Genomic DNA, 16,106 nt, shown 5'->3' with positions numbered 1-16,106 from the left:
GGCTGTCAATCAGTCTTTAGGGATAGAGGACGAGCTTGCCTCATCCTCTGATCATAAGGTCTCATTTAAGCAGGCTAAACGGGCCCATAGGGTTTTTTCCTCTCACCCTGAGTTTGAGCATCTGATTCAACGCAACCGGGAGCACCCGGACAAGCGTTTTTCAGGGCAAAAAGCTCTGAAGGCCAGGTATCCCTTTGCTTCGGAACTTTGTAGTATCTGGGCAGGAAGCCCTTCGGTAGATCCTCCAGTGTCCCGTTTAGCCTCTAACACGTTGCTATCTCTCCCTAATGGCTCATCGATTAAGGATCCTACGGATCGTCTTATAGAAAGCTTGGCTCGTTTCGTCTTTGAGGCTTCAAGTTCAGCTCTTTTTCCTTCCTTTGCAGCAACTTGGGTTGCCAGGGCTATGATTTCTTGGTCAGAATCGTTATCTAAGGCTCTCCAAGAAGGTAATTTGTCAGCAGAATTGGCAGAAATGTCATCTCAGGTAGCAATGGCTGGTAGTTATCTGATTAACGCATCCCTAGATGCGGCAGATTGTGCTTCTTCGGCTGCATCTAATGCTATTGCCATCAGAAGGGCCCTTTGGTTAAGGTCCTGGCGGGCTATTCTACCTCTAAAAAATCTCTTACATCCCTACCGTATCAGAGTGGTCGTTTGTTCGGAGAGAAGCTGATTCAGCTTATTTCTGACTCCACAGGAGGAAAGAGTAAGTTTCTTCCTCAGCAGAGGTCTAGACAGCCTTTTCGTCACCAATTTCAGGCCCGTTTTAGAACCTTTCGCAACGTTAGATGGGCCCCAGCATCAGGCTCTCCTGCGCAGGGTCGACCCAATCAGGACCGAGACGGTCGGACCCCTTATACGGCCAGCCAGGGGGGAAGAATGCGTCCCCAATCTACTAGATCCAGGAGGATCTAGGACGCAAAGATTTTCGGCTAAGTGACTGGAGGCCTCCTCTGGGTGTCTCCAACAGAGTAGGCGGACATCTACTTCTATTTCGCCAGGTCTGGCTTCAGGTAATCCACGACCGGTGGGTTGGAGAGCTCGTATCTTCAGGGTACAAAATAGAGATGGTTCAGCTGCCTCCTCCCCGGTTCTTTCCATCCCGTCTTCCCAGGTCCGAGTCTCTTCGTCAAAGCCTGTTCAATTCCGTAGAGTCCCTTCGTATCAGCGGTGTCATTTCTCCTGTTCCAAGGGAAGAAAGGTTTCAGGGCTTTTATTCCAATCTTTTTGTAGTGCCCAAAAAGGACGGAGCAGTGAGGCCTATCCTAGATCTCAAACTCTTAAACAGGTTTGTCTGCGTTCGTCACTTTCGGATGGAGTCTCTCCGGTCAGTCATCGCCTCTTTGGAAAAGGGAGAGTTTTTGGCCTCAGTAGACATTCAGGATGCTTATCTACATATTCCCATCTTTCCACCTCATCAAAGATTTCTCCGGTTTGCCGTAAACAATCTACACTTTCAATTCACGGCATTACCCTTCGGGCTGGCCTCCGCTCCCAGGGTGTTCACAAAAGTCATGTCTACTGTGGTTTCCATTCTGCACTCCCAAGGTATAATAATAATAATAATAATCTTTATTTTTATATAGCGCTAACATATTCCGCAGCGCTTTACAGTTTGCACACATTATCATCACTGTCCCCGATTGGGCTCACAATCTAGAATTCCTACCAGTATGTTTTTGGAATGTGGGAGGAAACCGGAGTGCCCGGAGGAAACCCACGCAAACACGGAGAGAACATACAAACTCTTTGCAGATGTTGTCCTGGGTGGGATTGGAACCCAGGACCCCAGCGCTGCAAGGCTGTAGTGCTAACCACTGCGCCACCGTGCTGCCCACGGTATAGTTGTCTTGCCATACCTAGACGATCTGCTGATCAAGGGACCGACTTTTCAATCTTGCAGGGAAAATGTCGGCTTCACTCTGGACACCCTTTCTCGTCTAGGTTGGCTGGTGAATTTAAGGAAGTCATCCCTACAGCCGTCCCGGAAGATCTCTTTTTTAGGCATGATCTTCGACACCTCTCAAGCCCTATCAATCCTTCCCCAGGACAAGGTCCTAGCCCTTCGGCGGGAAGTGAGGAATCTTCAACAACCAGGCCCTCATACGATTCGGTCTGGCATGAGGGTGTTAGGAATGATGGTTGCGACTATAGAGGCGGTTCCGTTTGCGCAGCTTCATCTTCGACCCCTCCAACAAGCAATCCTATCAGTGTGGAACAGAAATCCTCTCTCTCTCAACCGCAGATTTCGGTTGTCTCTCCAGGCCAGGATGGCCCTCTCTTGGTGGCTAAACAGCTCATCTCTACTCAGGGGGAAGCCCTTCCCCCCAACCAATTGGCTAGTGGTCACAACGTATGCCAGTCTCCTGGGTTGGGGAGCAGTATTCTTTCATCACACTGCTCAGGGGCTCTGGTCTCCTCTGGAATCAGCCCTCCCCATCAATATCTTAGAGATTCGAGCAGTTCGACTAGCCTTGTTACATTTCCACCATCTTCTGGCAGGTCGCCCTGTCCGAATTCAATCGGACAACGCCACAGCGGTAGCCTACATAAATCACCAGGGGGGCACCCGCAGCAAGGCAGCCATGCGGGAGGTAAAGCAAATCCTACTCTGGGCAGAGAGGAATCACTCTGTAATCTCAGCGGTCCACATTCCGGGCGAAGAAAACTGGGCGGCAGATTTCCTAAGCCGTCAGGGTCTGGCCTCCGGGGAGTGGTCTCTCCATCCCGAGGTATTTTTGCAGATTTGCCATCTTTGGGGGACTCCGGACGTGGATCTAATGGCGTCCAAGATGAATGCCAAGGTGCCCAGTTTTGTCTCTCGGTACCGAGACCCCCGGGCGATCGCCGTGGATGCGCTGGTATTGTCTTGGAACCAGTTTCATCTCTCTTATCTGTTCCCTCCTCTGGCACTGCTCCCGAGGGTAATCAAGAAAATCAAATCAGAGAGAGCACCGGCCATCCTGATCGCCCTGGATTGGCCACGACGGACCTGGTATGCAGACCTGGTACAACTTCTCGCCGGGGTTCCTTGGCGGCTCCCCGATCGGCCGGATCTTCTATCTCAAGGGCCGATCTACCACCAGAACTCAGAGGTCCTACGTTTGACGGCCTGGCCGTTGAATCTTGGGTTTTAACCCAGGCAGGGTTTTCTCAAGAAGTGGCGGATACCATGATCAGTGCACGTAAGCCCGTCTCGGCCAAGATTTATTATCACACTTGGAAGGTGTTCCTTTCCTGGTGTAGAGAGCGCGGGCTGCCTCCTCTGCGTTTTTCTATTCCGAACCTTCTAGCCTTCCTTCAAGCAGGCCTGGATTCTGGGCTTGCTCCAAGTACTCTTAAAAGGCAGATTTCGGCTTTATCAGTCCTTTTTCAGCGCAAGATTGCTACGAATCGTCAGGTCAGGACTTTTTTCCAGGGAGTCGCTCATAAGGTCCCTCCTTATAGGACTCCTTTGGAAGCTTGGGACCTTAATCTGGTTTTAAGGGCTTTATAGAACGCTCCTTTTGAGCCTCTTCAAGATATTTCTTTGATGTTTCTTTCGTTGAAAGTCGTGTTTTTAGTGGCCATAACGTCCATAAGACGGGTATCGGAGCTGGTAGCCCTTTCTTGTCGTTCCCCTTTTCTGCAGTTTCATCAGGACAAGGTAGTTCTCAGACCAGCACCGTCCTTTTTGCCGAAGGTTGTTTCGTCATTCCACATCAATGAAGATATTGTTCTGCCCTCTTTTTGTTTTTTCAGGGCTTTTATTCCAATCTTTTTGTAGTGCCCAAAAAGGACGGAGCAGTGAGGCCTATCCTAGATCTCAAACTCTTAAACAGGTTTGTCCGCGTTCGTCACTTTCGGATGGAGTCTCTCCGGTCAGTCATCGCCTCTTTGGAAAAGGGAGAGTTTTTGGCCTCAGTAGACATTCAGGATGCTTATCTACATATTCCCATCTTTCCACCTCATCAAAGATTTCTCCGGTTTGCCGTAAACAATCTACACTTTCAATTCACGGCATTACCCTTCGGGCTGGCCTCCGCTCCCAGGGTGTTCACAAAAGTCATGTCTACTGTGGTTTCCATTCTGCACTCCCGAGGTATAGTTGTCTTGCCATACCTGGACGATCTGCTGATCAAGGGACCGACTTTTCAATCTTGCAGGGAAAATGTCGGCTTCACTCTGGACACCCTTTCTCGTCTAGGTTGGCTGGTGAATTTAAGGAAGTCATCCCTACAGCCGTCCCGGAAGATCTCTTTTTTAGGCATGATCTTCGACACCTCTCAAGCCCTATCAATCCTTCCCCAGGACAAGGTCCTAGCCCTTCGGCGGGAAGTGAGGAATCTTCAACAACCAGGCCCTCATACGATTCGGTCTGGCATGAGGGTGTTAGGAAAGATGGTTGCGACTATAGAGGCGGTTCCGTTTGCGCAGCTTCATCTTCGACCCCTCCAACAAGCAATCCTATCAGTGTGGAACAGAAATCCTCTCTCTCTCAACCGCAGATTTCGGTTGTCTCTCCAGGCCAGGATGGCCCTCTCTTGGTGGGTAAACAGCTCATCTCTACTCAGGGGGAAGCCCTTCCCCCCAACCAATTGGCTAGTGGTCACAACGGATGCCAGTCTCCTGGGTTGGGGAGCAGTATTCTTTCATCACACTGCTCAGGGGCTCTGGTCTCCTCTGGAATCAGCCCTCCCCATCAATATCTTAGAGATTCGAGCAGTTCGACTAGCCTTGTTACATTTCCACCATCTTCTGGCAGGTCGCCCTGTCCGAATTCAATCGGACAACGCCACAGCGGTAGCCTACATAAATCACCAGGGGGGCACCCGCAGCAAGGCAGCCATGCGGGAGGTAAAGCAAATCCTACTCTGGGCAGAGAGGAATCACTCTGTAATCTCAGCGGTCCACATTCCGGGTGAAGAAAACTGGGCGGCAGATTTCCTAAGCCGTCAGGGTCTGGCCTCCGGGGAGTGGTCTCTCCATCCCGAGGTATTTTTGCAGATTTGCCATCTTTGGGGGACTCCGGACGTGGATCTAATGGCGTCCAAGATGAATGCCAAGGTGCCCAGTTTTGTCTCTCGGTACCGAGACCCCCGGGCGATCGCCGTGGATGCGCTGGTATTGTCTTGGAACCAGTTTCATCTCTCTTATCTGTTCCCTCCTCTGGCACTGCTCCCGAGGGTAATCAAGAAAATCAAATCAGAGAGAGCAGCGGCCATCCTGATCGCCCCGGATTGGCCACGACGGACCTGGTATGCAGACCTGGTACAACTTCTCGCCGGGGTTCCTTGGCGGCTCCCCGATCGGCCGGATCTTCTATCTCAAGGGCCGATCTACCACCAGAACTCAGAGGTCCTACGTTTGACGGCCTGGCCGTTGAATCTTGGGTTTTAACCCAGGCAGGGTTTTCTCAAGAAGTGGCGGATACCATGATCAGTGCATGTAAGCCCGTCTCGGCCAAGATTTATTATCACACTTGGAAGGTGTTCCTTTCCTGGTGTAGAGAGCGCGGGCTGCCTCCTCTGCGTTTTTCCATTCCGAACATTCTAGCCTTCCTTCAAGCAGGCCTGGATTCTGGGCTTGCTCCAAGTACTCTTAAAAGGCAGATTTCGGCTTTATCAGTCCTTTTTCAGCGCAAGATTGCTACGAATCATCAGGTCAGGACTTTTTTCCAGGGAGTCGCTCATAAGGTCCCTCCTTATAGGACTCCTTTGGAAGCTTGGGACCTTAATCTGGTTTTAAGGGCTTTACAGAACGCTCCTTTTGAGCCTCTTCAAGATATTTCTTTGATGTTTCTTTCTTGGAAAGTCGTGTTTTTAGTGGCCATAACGTCCATAAGACGGGTATCGGAGCTGGCAGCCTTTTCTTGTCGTTCCCCTTTTCTGCAGTTTCATCAGGACAAGGTAGTTCTCAGACCAGCACCGTCCTTTTTGCCGAAGGTTGTTTCGTCATTCCACATCAATGAAGATATTGTTCTGCCCTCTTTTTGTCCGGCTCCTACGCACCGTGTAGAAAAAGCTCTCCATACTTTGGATCTGTTAAGGGCTCTGAGGAGATACGTTTCCCGAACGGCTCCTTTTCGCCAGACAGATGCTCTGTTTGTCCTTCCGCAGGGTCGCAGGAAGGGATGCGCTGCTTCAAAATCTACCCTGGCCAGGTGGATAAGGGCAACCATTCAGGAGGCTTATCGCACCATGGGCATGACGGTTCCGGCCGGAATCAAGGCTCATTCAACAAGAGCGGTGGGGGCTTCCTGGGCCGTTCGGCACCAGGCCTCAGCAGAACAGGTTTGCAAAGCTGCGACCTGGTCTAGTCTGCATACGTTTGTCAAACATTATAATGTCCACTCCCAGACCTCTGCAGATGCAAGTCTGGGTAGAAGGATTCTTCAAGCGGCAGTGGCGCATTTATAGACAACCATCATCTGGATGTCTTTGACTGGTGAGTTATTTTTTCCCACCCAGGGACTGCTTTAGGACATCCCACTGTCCTGTGTCCCCCAATGAGGCGAAGGAGAAATAGGGATTTTTGTGTTACTCACCGTAAAATCCTTTTCTCCGAGACGCTCATTGGGGGACACAGCTCCCTCCCTGGTAGCCTTATGGCTGCTTTGGTTATATCTGATTACATTAGTCAGTAGGATCTTTTCTAGACATAAAGTTTCTGTATTTATGCTGTTATATTATTTTTTTGTGTTTTGTTCTCCTACTGCTTTTTGCACCAAACTGGAGTCTCTGGTAGCCAGTGTCAGGGTGTATACGATGGAGGAGGAGCTAACTTTTTTTTTTTCAAGTTTACTTAGTGTCAGCCTCCTGGCGGCAGAAGCATACACCCACTGTCCTGTGTCCCCCAATGAGCGTCTCGGAGAAAAGGATTTTACGGTGAGTAACACAAAAATCCCTATTTTTGTGGGGAAAACAAAGATTTTTTATTTTTACGGCTCTGCGTTATAAACTGTAGTGAAACACTTGGGGGTTCAAAGCTCTCACAACACATCTAGATGAGTTCCTTAGGGGGTCTAGTTTCCAAAATGGTTTCACTTGTGGGGGGTTTCTACTGTTTAGGTACATTAGGGGCTCTGCAAATGCAATGTGACACCTGCAGACCATTCCATCTAAGTCTGCATTCAAATGGTACTCCTTCCCTTCCGAGCCCTCCCATGCGCCCAAACAGTGGTTTCACCCCCACATATGGGGTTTCAGCGCACTCAGGACAAATTGGACAACAAATTTTGGGGTCCAATTTCTCCTGTTACCCTCGGGAAAATACAAAACTGGGGGCTAAAAAATAATTTTTGTGGGAAAAAATTTTTGTTTTATTTTTACGGCTCTCCATTATAAACTTCTGTGAAGCCCTTGGTGGGTCAAAGCGCTCACCACACATCTAGATAAGTTCCTTAGGGGGTCTACTTTCCAAAATGGTGTCACTTGTGAGGGGTTTCTACTATTTAGGTACATTAGGGGCTCTGCAAACGCAACATGGCGTCTCATCTCAATTCCTGTCAATTTTGCATTGAAAAGTCAAACGGCGCTCCTTCCTTTCCGAGCTTTCCCATCCGCCCAAACAGTGGTTTACCCCCACATATGGGGTATCAGCGTACTCAGGACGAATTGTACAACAACTTTTGGGGTCCAATTTCTTCTCTTACCCTTGGAAAAATAAAAAATTGGGGGCGAAAATATAATTTTTGTGAAAAAATATGATTTTTTATTTTTACGGTTCTACATTATAAACTTCTGTGAAGCACTTGGTGGGTGAAAGTGCTCACCACACCTCTAGATAAGTTCCTTAGGGGGTCTACTTTCCAAAATGGTGTCACTTGTGGGGTGTTTCAATGTTTAGGCACATCAGGGGCTCTCCAAACGAAACATGGCGTCCCATCTCAATTCCAGTCAATTTTGCATTGAAAAGTCAAATGGCGCTCCTTCCCTTCCGAGCTCTGTCATGCGCCCAAACAGTGGTTTACCCCCACATGTGGGGCATTGGCGTACTCAGGACAAATTGTACAACAATGTTTGGGGTCCATTTTCTCCTGTTACCCTTGGTAAAATAAAACAAATTGGAGCTGAATTAATTTTTTTGTGAAGAAATAGTTAAATGTTCATTTTTATTTAAACATTCAAAAAATTCCTGTGAAGCACCAGAAGGGTTAATAAACTTCTTGAATGTGGTTTTGAGCACCTTGAGGGGTGTAGTTTTTAGAATGGTGTCACACTTGGGTATTTTCTATCATATAGACCCCCCAAAATGACTTCAAATGAGATGTGGTCCCTAAAACAAAATGGTGTTGTAAAAATGAGAAATTGCTGGTCAACTTTTCACCCTTATAACTCCCTAACAAAAAAAAATTTTGGTTCCAAAATTGTGCTGATGTAAAGTAGACATGTGGGAAATGTTACTTATTAAGTATTTTGTGTGACATATCTCTGTGATTTAATTGCATAAAAATTCAAAGTTGGAAAATTGCGAAATTTTCATAATTTTCGCCAAATTTCTATTTTTTTCACAAATAAACGCAGGTACTATCAAAGAATTTTTACCATTGTCATGAAGTACAATATGTCACGAGAAAACAATGTCAGATTCACTGGGATCCGTTGAAGCATTCCAGAGTTATAACCTCATAAAGGGACAGTAGTCAGAATTGTAAAAATTGGCCCGGTCCATAACGTGCAAACCACCTTTGGGGGTAAAGGGGTTAAAATTTATAAAAATTTAACTGAGCAACAAAACTTTTTGGTTTGTAAGATTTATGCATCTGTTAATAAATCTTGCTCTTGTTTGAAGTTTGAAGGCTCTAACTTATTTGCATCTTATTAAACCTGCTAAATCTGCAGGGGGTTGAATACTACTTGTAGGCATTGTATACTGTATGTAGAATACTGATATATACCAAATTATATATTGTAATATACTATATGTAGCGTAATATACTGTATATACTGTATATTCTGTATATGTATAGTATACTGATGTATACTATACTGTATATAATATATGCATATGTACCATAATATAGTGTAGTATACTGATATATACTGTAATATACTGCATATAGTATACTGTAATATACCATATGCTATATACCGTATACTAATATACACCCTAATATTACTGTATGTAATGTACTGCTATATACTGTATGTAGTATACTGTATTATATTGCAATAAACTGTATGTAGTATACTGATATATACAATAATATACTGTATGTAATGTACTGATATATACTGTATGTATTATGTTGCAAAACACTGTAACGTTTGTATGTTGTTCCTTTCTCCATTAGATGATGAAGGCAGTGGGGGCTCAGGCGAAGGGGACCCTGTAACAGAGAAACCTACTATCAAAGTCCAGAGAGGCGACGAAGAGAGAAAGGAGCGACCCAGCAAAGACAAGACGAGGAGTGCAGGCGGCAGAGGGCGGGGCGGCAGGAGGGGTGGGAATAGTTACAACGTTGGGGCTGGACTGCCTGGTTCTTCCCCGTATGTCATCATTCTCATGGCTGTAATGGCAGGACTTGTAGTAACTGTGTGATTGCAGATATCTGGGTTCTGTCCTGAGCTGCATGAGATCGGGAATTACAACTTACTGTGGTTTCAGGTTTTCTGTACATAAGCGCGGGGTTACACGAGCACACTAGCTGTGACACACATCACTCTGCTAAAGATTGCACTATGGCACCGTCACATCGCACCATAATCACAGGGAATGTGTCTGCCTCTCTACCAGCAAGTCACATCTGCTCCATCTCTCGCTGTCACAGCAGCTCGCTCTCTCATCTTCTCCATCTCTCGCTGTCACAGCAGCTCGCTCTCTCATCTTCTCCATCTCTCGCTGTCACAGCAGCTCGCTCTCTCATCTGTTTCATCTCTCGCTGTCACAGCAGCTCGCTCTCTCATCTGCTTCATCTCTCTCTGTCACAGCAGCTCGCTCTCTCATCTGCTTCATCTCTCGCTGTAACAGCAGCTCGCTCACTCATCTTCTCCATCTCTCGCTGTAACAGCAGCTCGCTCTCTCATCTGCTTCATCTCTCGCTGTCACAGCAGCTCGCTCTCTCATCTGCTTCATCTCTCGCTGTCACAGCAGCTCGCTCTCTCATCTTCTCCATCTCTCGCTGTAACAGCAGCTCGCTCTCTTATCTGCTTCATCTCTCGCTGTAACAGCAGCTCGCTCTCTCATCTGCTTCATCTCTCGCTGTCACAGCAGCTCGCTCTCTCATCTTCTCCATGTCTCGCTGTAACAGCAGCTCGCTCTCTCATCTGCTTCATCTCTCGCTGTCACAGCAGCTCGCTCTCTCATCTTCTCCATCTCTCGCTGTAACAGCAGCTCGCTCTCTCATCTGCTTCATCTCTCGCTGTCACAGCAGCTCGCTCTCTTATCTGCTTCATCTCTCGCTGTAACAGCAGCTCGCTCTCTCATCTGCTTCATCTCTCGCTGTCACAGCAGCTCACTCTCTCATCTTCTCCATGTCTCGCTGTAACAGCAGCTCGCTCTCTCATCTGCTTCATCTCTCGCTGTCACAGCAGCTCGCTCTCTTATCTGCTTCATCTCTCGCTGTAACAGCAGCTCGCTCTCTCATCTGCTTCATCTCTCGCTGTCACAGCAGCTCGCTCTCTCATCTTCTCCATCTCTCGCTGTAACAGCAGCTCGCTCTCTCATCTTCTCCATCTCTTGCTGTCACAACAGCTCACTCTCTCATCTTCTCCATCTCTCGCTGTCACAACAGCTCGCTCTCTCATCTTCTCCATCTCTCGCTGTAACAGCAGCTCGCTCTCATCTGCTCCACCTCTTACTGTCACACCAGCTCGCTCTCTCATCTGCTTCATCTCTCGCTGTCACAGCAGCTCGCTCTCTCATCTGCTTCATCTCTCGCTGTCACACCAGCTCATTCATCTGCTCCATCTCTCGCTGTCACACCAGCTCTTTCTCATCTGCTCCATCTCTCGCTGTCACACCAGCTCTCTCATCTGCTCCATCTATCGCTGTCACACCAGCTCTCATCTGCTCCATCTCTCGCTGTCACACCAGCTCTCTCATCTGCTCCATCTCTCGCTGTCACACCAGCTCGCTCTCACTTCTGCAGCCACAGTCACGGCTGTATTGGTGCCATGTGGTATCAGCTGAGGGCGATGTGTGTTGGAGCCAAGGTGACATTGTAGCCCCGTCCTAATGAGTAATCGTTGTATGATGGAAGCAGAGAGGTTTCTAATACACTTTGTCTTTCCATTCATCTCATTATTTTCTGCTTGATGTCACTGAATACAACTACAGTATGTTTACGATCAGATGCTAAAATCCTGTTACTTTCTGGATTCCAGCCAGGAATTGTTAATTAGACTGACAGCTTTTTTAATGTAGATTTTTTTTTAGCTCTTGTCCGTTTATATGAATGTTAAAGAATCAGTATTTATCAAGTGCTGCTAAGACCGTGATTCATTTAGAGGAGATGTACACTTGAGGGTGGTCCCATTTCATATACTGTTTCCTGTAATATCCCTGGTGGTCTAGAGGGGTTTTTCTGTAAATACCTAGTAGCCCGGTGGTCTAGAGTGATAAGAGCTATATAGATTCTTTTTCCATAAATCTAATATTTTCGGCTGATTTATTTGGCTATACCTAATATCCCTGGTGGTATAGGGTAGTAGCTAGTATCCCTGGTGGTCTAGACTAGGGATTGCTATTGAAATCCGTTATCCTTGGTAGTGTTGGATGACCAGGGGTCTAAATTTATTTTTCCTGAGGGCCTTGAGTGGTTTAAAACTTAAAAAGTGATTTAAAATGTAGTATACCTGGTGGCTTAGAGGGTTTTGCAGTTGCTAACTATTATTTATGGTGGTGTATAGTAGTTTTGCTTTCAATACCTAGTATCCCTGGTGGTCCAAAATGATTAAGGGATTAGCAGTGAAATCCATTATTCTAGAATACCCCCAAGGCCTAGGCATCTGGATGGGTTTCATGTTTAATATCTTGTATCCATGGTGGACGAGGGTGATAAGTGTTAATATTTTTCAATGTCTAGAGTGGTTTATGGGTAATTCTTAGTTTTTATGGGGCTCTAGGGTGATTAAGGAGTCAAAAACTAAAATTCATGAAGCTCTGGAGGGATTTAACATGTAATATTTATTATCTCTGGTGGTGTAGAATGGTTTTACAATTAATACCAAGCAGCCCTGGTGGTCTAGAGTAGGGACTGCCATTGAAATTCACTCTCCTTGGTGGTGTATGATGGTCAGGAGTCCAAATCTAAATATTCTTGGTGGTCTTTGTTGCTTTTAGGCTTTCAAAGGTGATTAGGGGTTAGCATAAAATCTATTATTCCAGGTTGTGTCAGATATTTATGGGGTAAAGTCTGATATTCCCGATGGGTCTAGGGGTGATATAGCCCCACAAGAGACCCGTGCACAACTCCTCTACATGACATCCAGGTCATCTTACAGGGATCTCCATCTATATTTACAGGTGGAAACATCTGACTGATGGCGCGGCTGTCAGTCAGGGGAATGGCAGTGACTGCTGTCAGTTAGCCGCAGCTGTCAGTCAGGAGAATGGTAGTGACTGCTGTCAGTCAGCCGCACCTGTCAGGGGAATGGTAGTGACTGCTGTCAGTCAGCCGCAGCGGTCAGTTAAGGGAATGGTAGTGACTGCTTTCATTCAGCCGCAGCTGTCAGTCAGGGGAATGGCAGTGGCTGCTGCCAGTCTGCCGCAGCTATCAGTCAGGGGAATGGCAGTGACTGCTGTCACTCGGCCACAGCTGTCAGTCAGGGGAATGGCAGTGGCTGCTGTCAGTCTGCCGCAGCTATCAGTCAGGGGAATGGTAGTGACTGCTGTCAGTCAGCCGCAGCTGTCAATTAGGGGAATGATAGTGACTGCTGTCAGTCAGCCGCAGCTGTCAGTCAGGGGAATGGCAGTGACTGCTGTCAGTCAGCCGCAGCTATCAGTCAGTCAGGGGAATGGCAGTGACTGCTGTCAGTCAGCCGCAGCTGTCAGTCAGGGGAATGGCAGTGACTGCTGTCAATCAGCCGCAGCTATCAGTCAGGAGAATGGCAGTGACTGCTGTCAGTCTGCCGCAGCTATCAGTCAGGGGAATGGCAGTGACTGCTGTCAGTCAGCCGCAGCTGTCAGGGGAATGTCAGTGACTGCTGTCAGTCAGCCGCAGCTGTCAGTTAGGGGAATGGTAGTGACTGCTGTCACTTGGCCGCAGCTGTCAGTCAGGGGAATGGCAGTGACTGCTGTCACTCGGCCGTAGCTGTCAGGGGAATGGTAGTGACTGCTGTCACTCGGCCGCAGCTGTCAGTCAGGCGAATAGCAGTGACTTCTCTCAGTCAGCCGCAGCTGTCAGTCAGGGGAATGGCAGTGACTGCTGTCACTCGGCCGCAGCTGTCAGTCGGGAATGGCAGTAACTGCTGTCACTCGGCCGCAGCTGTCAGTCAGGGGAATGGCAGTGACTGCTGTAACTCGGCCGCAGCTGTCAGTCAGGGGAATGGCAGTGGCTGCTGCCAGTCTGCCGCAGCTATCAGTCAGGGGAATGGCAGTGACTGCTGTCACTCGGCCACAGCTGTCAGTCAGGGGAATGGCAGTGGCTGCTGTCAGTCTGCCGCAGCTATCAGTCAGGGGAATGGTAGTGACTGCTGTCAGTCAGCCGCAGCTGTCAATTAGGGGAATGATAGTGACTGCTGTCAGTCAGCCGCAGCTGTCAGTCAGGGGAATGGCAGTGACTGCTGTCAGTCAGCCGCAGCTATCAGTCAGTCAGGGGAATGGCAGTGACTGCTGTCAGTCAGCCGCAGCTGTCAGTCAGGGGAATGGCAGTGACTGCTGTCAATCAGCCGCAGCTATCAGTCAGGAGAATGGCAGTGACTGCTGTCAGTCTGCCGCAGCTATCAGTCAGGGGAATGGCAGTGACTGCTGTCAGTCAGCCGCAGCTGTCAGGGGAATGTCAGTGACTGCTGTCAGTCAGCCGCAGCTGTCAGTTAGGGGAATGGTAGTGACTGCTGTCACTTGGCCGCAGCTGTCAGTCAGGGGAATGGCAGTGACTGCTGTCACTCGGCCGTAGCTGTCAGGGGAATGGTAGTGACTGCTGTCACTCGGCCGCAGCTGTCAGTCAGGCGAATAGCAGTGACTTCTCTCAGTCAGCCGCAGCTGTCAGTCAGGGGAATGGCAGTGACTGCTGTCACTCGGCCGCAGCTGTCAGTCGGGAATGGCAGTAACTGCTGTCACTCGGCCGCAGCTGTCAGTCAGGGGAATGGCAGTGACTGCTGTAACTCGGCCGCAGCTGTCAGTCAGGGGAATGATAGTGACTGCTGTCAGTCAGCTGCAGCTGTCAGTCAGGGTGCTGGGCTGGGGACTCTGTTCCTGACCACCACAGACTTCTCTATAAGGTGTATATGGGGGAGCCATCATCTCTGTGGTTGGGGAACATAGCAGCGCTTCATACGGGGAGGCAGGATAAATGTCCCATCTGTAAGGTATTTATTCCACTTTTGCTATTGGACGTTTTTAGTGCCAGTGTTGCATTCCATTTTTATACTGAACATGTTATAAAGAATTTTATAGGGACGGACAGATTGTAAAGGGGTTTTCTACTTTCGGACAAAATCCTCTTAAAAATTATAAGCCCGACCCCTCAACGGCCACATTAGAAATACAGCTGATGCATCCCCCATCTTTATTAATCAGTTGTCTATAAATCTGCACATTCCAGTTGGCAACCAGGAAATTCTTGATGCAGCTTTGAGTGTGATTGGAGTAGAGGCTTAAAGGGGTATTTCCATATCCAAGATCCTATCCCAATATGTAGTATATGTAATAATAATAATATTAGCAAATACCTCCAATTAGAAATGTAGTGTAGTTCTTCTGATTCACTATGTCGCTTACCTCATGTGCAGGGCATTTCAGTAGCTTAGGTATCCATAGTTACGACCACTACCATCTAACTAACTAAGCTACTGCAATGCCCTGCACATGGGGTAAGCGACATAACTAATCAGGAGAACTATACTACATTTCTAATTGGAGCTATTTACTATTATTATTAGTACACCTACTACATATTGGGATGGGATCTTTGAGATGGTAATAACCCTTGGTCGCAAGGGAGTGCAAGCCTCAAAAAACATTGCAATGTCCATGTGCATGGGCACATTCCATGCCGGAGACGGCTGAATGTATGTTTTTGGCTTTGCTCCACCAATATCCTTCATATTTCTGGGGTTTTAGGATCTGAAGAAGGGTGATACAGGCGAGAAGGGTGTATAGAGGAAGATACATTCCCCTGACTCTGGTCGCCGGATGCTTCCAAAAGTGGAAAACCCCTAATTTTTTTAGTTTTTTATTTACCTATTTATTTATTTATTTCCGACGTTCATGTAAATAGATCGATCTTGTTTTATTGTTTGTACGGTAATTTAATAATTCTGTTAAAATTTCTATATATTTTTTAAAAATGCTGGGACGTTCTCCGATTTCATTTGATACCTGGACATTTTTTTAAATAAAAATTTCATTTATAAGATTTTTTTTTTTACATTTCTATTTTTTCTTTCTTCCATTTATGAAGATCCTGCAGTGACATAGTTCATTACAGCAAACGTGCAACTTTTGTAAATGGTATTTTCAGTATTGAGTCTGGACACGACTGCTCATACAGTCCTTTCCTTCTTCTTATTGGAGTGTGCACACTGAAAACGCAGACTGAAGGCGGCAAAATCACAAAGCGGACAATGTAGAAACAAGTAGTATACAAACACCTGGAATATATACTACACCCCTTTCACTCTGATGATAAAACACTTACTACAAGGCAAGATCATGATCTATCTCTTTTGCTTTGCTCCTCGCTCCTCCTCCATTCTCCATAGACTGTAATAGGCAGCTGTGATTTGGTCCCAAGCCGAAAGCTGATCGCTTCACCTTGTAGCCACCTGGAACGGCTTCCAATAGTCCTGAAGGAGTTCCCGGAGGTTCGGAGCTCTTGTCGGCTGCTTTACTTTTATTCCGCATCCATCTCATCCCAAACCATATCAGTTGGGTGGTCAAAGGCAAATTAGCCAAGTGTGATCTGTATTGGTGCCGGGATGGCTGCTGCCGGAATCAGGGAGGAGAAAACTGGGCAACTG

At 47.5% G+C, this 16,106-nt stretch overlaps 1 protein-coding gene across 1 annotated transcript in view; it reads left to right on the top strand.

Moving 5' to 3' along the window:
* The window catches only part of GPC2 (glypican 2), a 90,680-nt gene extending 75,178 nt beyond the window's left edge, over window positions 1–15,502 (top strand). Inside the window, exon 11 of the mRNA XM_069767380.1 lies at window positions 9,278–15,502. Coding sequence (XP_069623481.1) covers window positions 9,278–9,525 — 248 coding nt within the window. The 3' untranslated portion in view covers window positions 9,526–15,502. The remainder of the gene's footprint in view (window positions 1–9,277) is intronic.
* Window positions 15,503–16,106: the final 604 nt, after the last annotated feature.

The sequence above is a fragment of the Ranitomeya imitator genome, chromosome 4, assembly GCF_032444005.1.
Source record: "Ranitomeya imitator isolate aRanImi1 chromosome 4, aRanImi1.pri, whole genome shotgun sequence".
Lineage (NCBI taxonomy): Eukaryota > Metazoa > Chordata > Amphibia > Anura > Dendrobatidae > Ranitomeya > Ranitomeya imitator.
The sequence above is the reverse complement of the archived record's forward strand: the minus strand, read 5'-3'. Positions and strand labels throughout refer to the sequence as shown.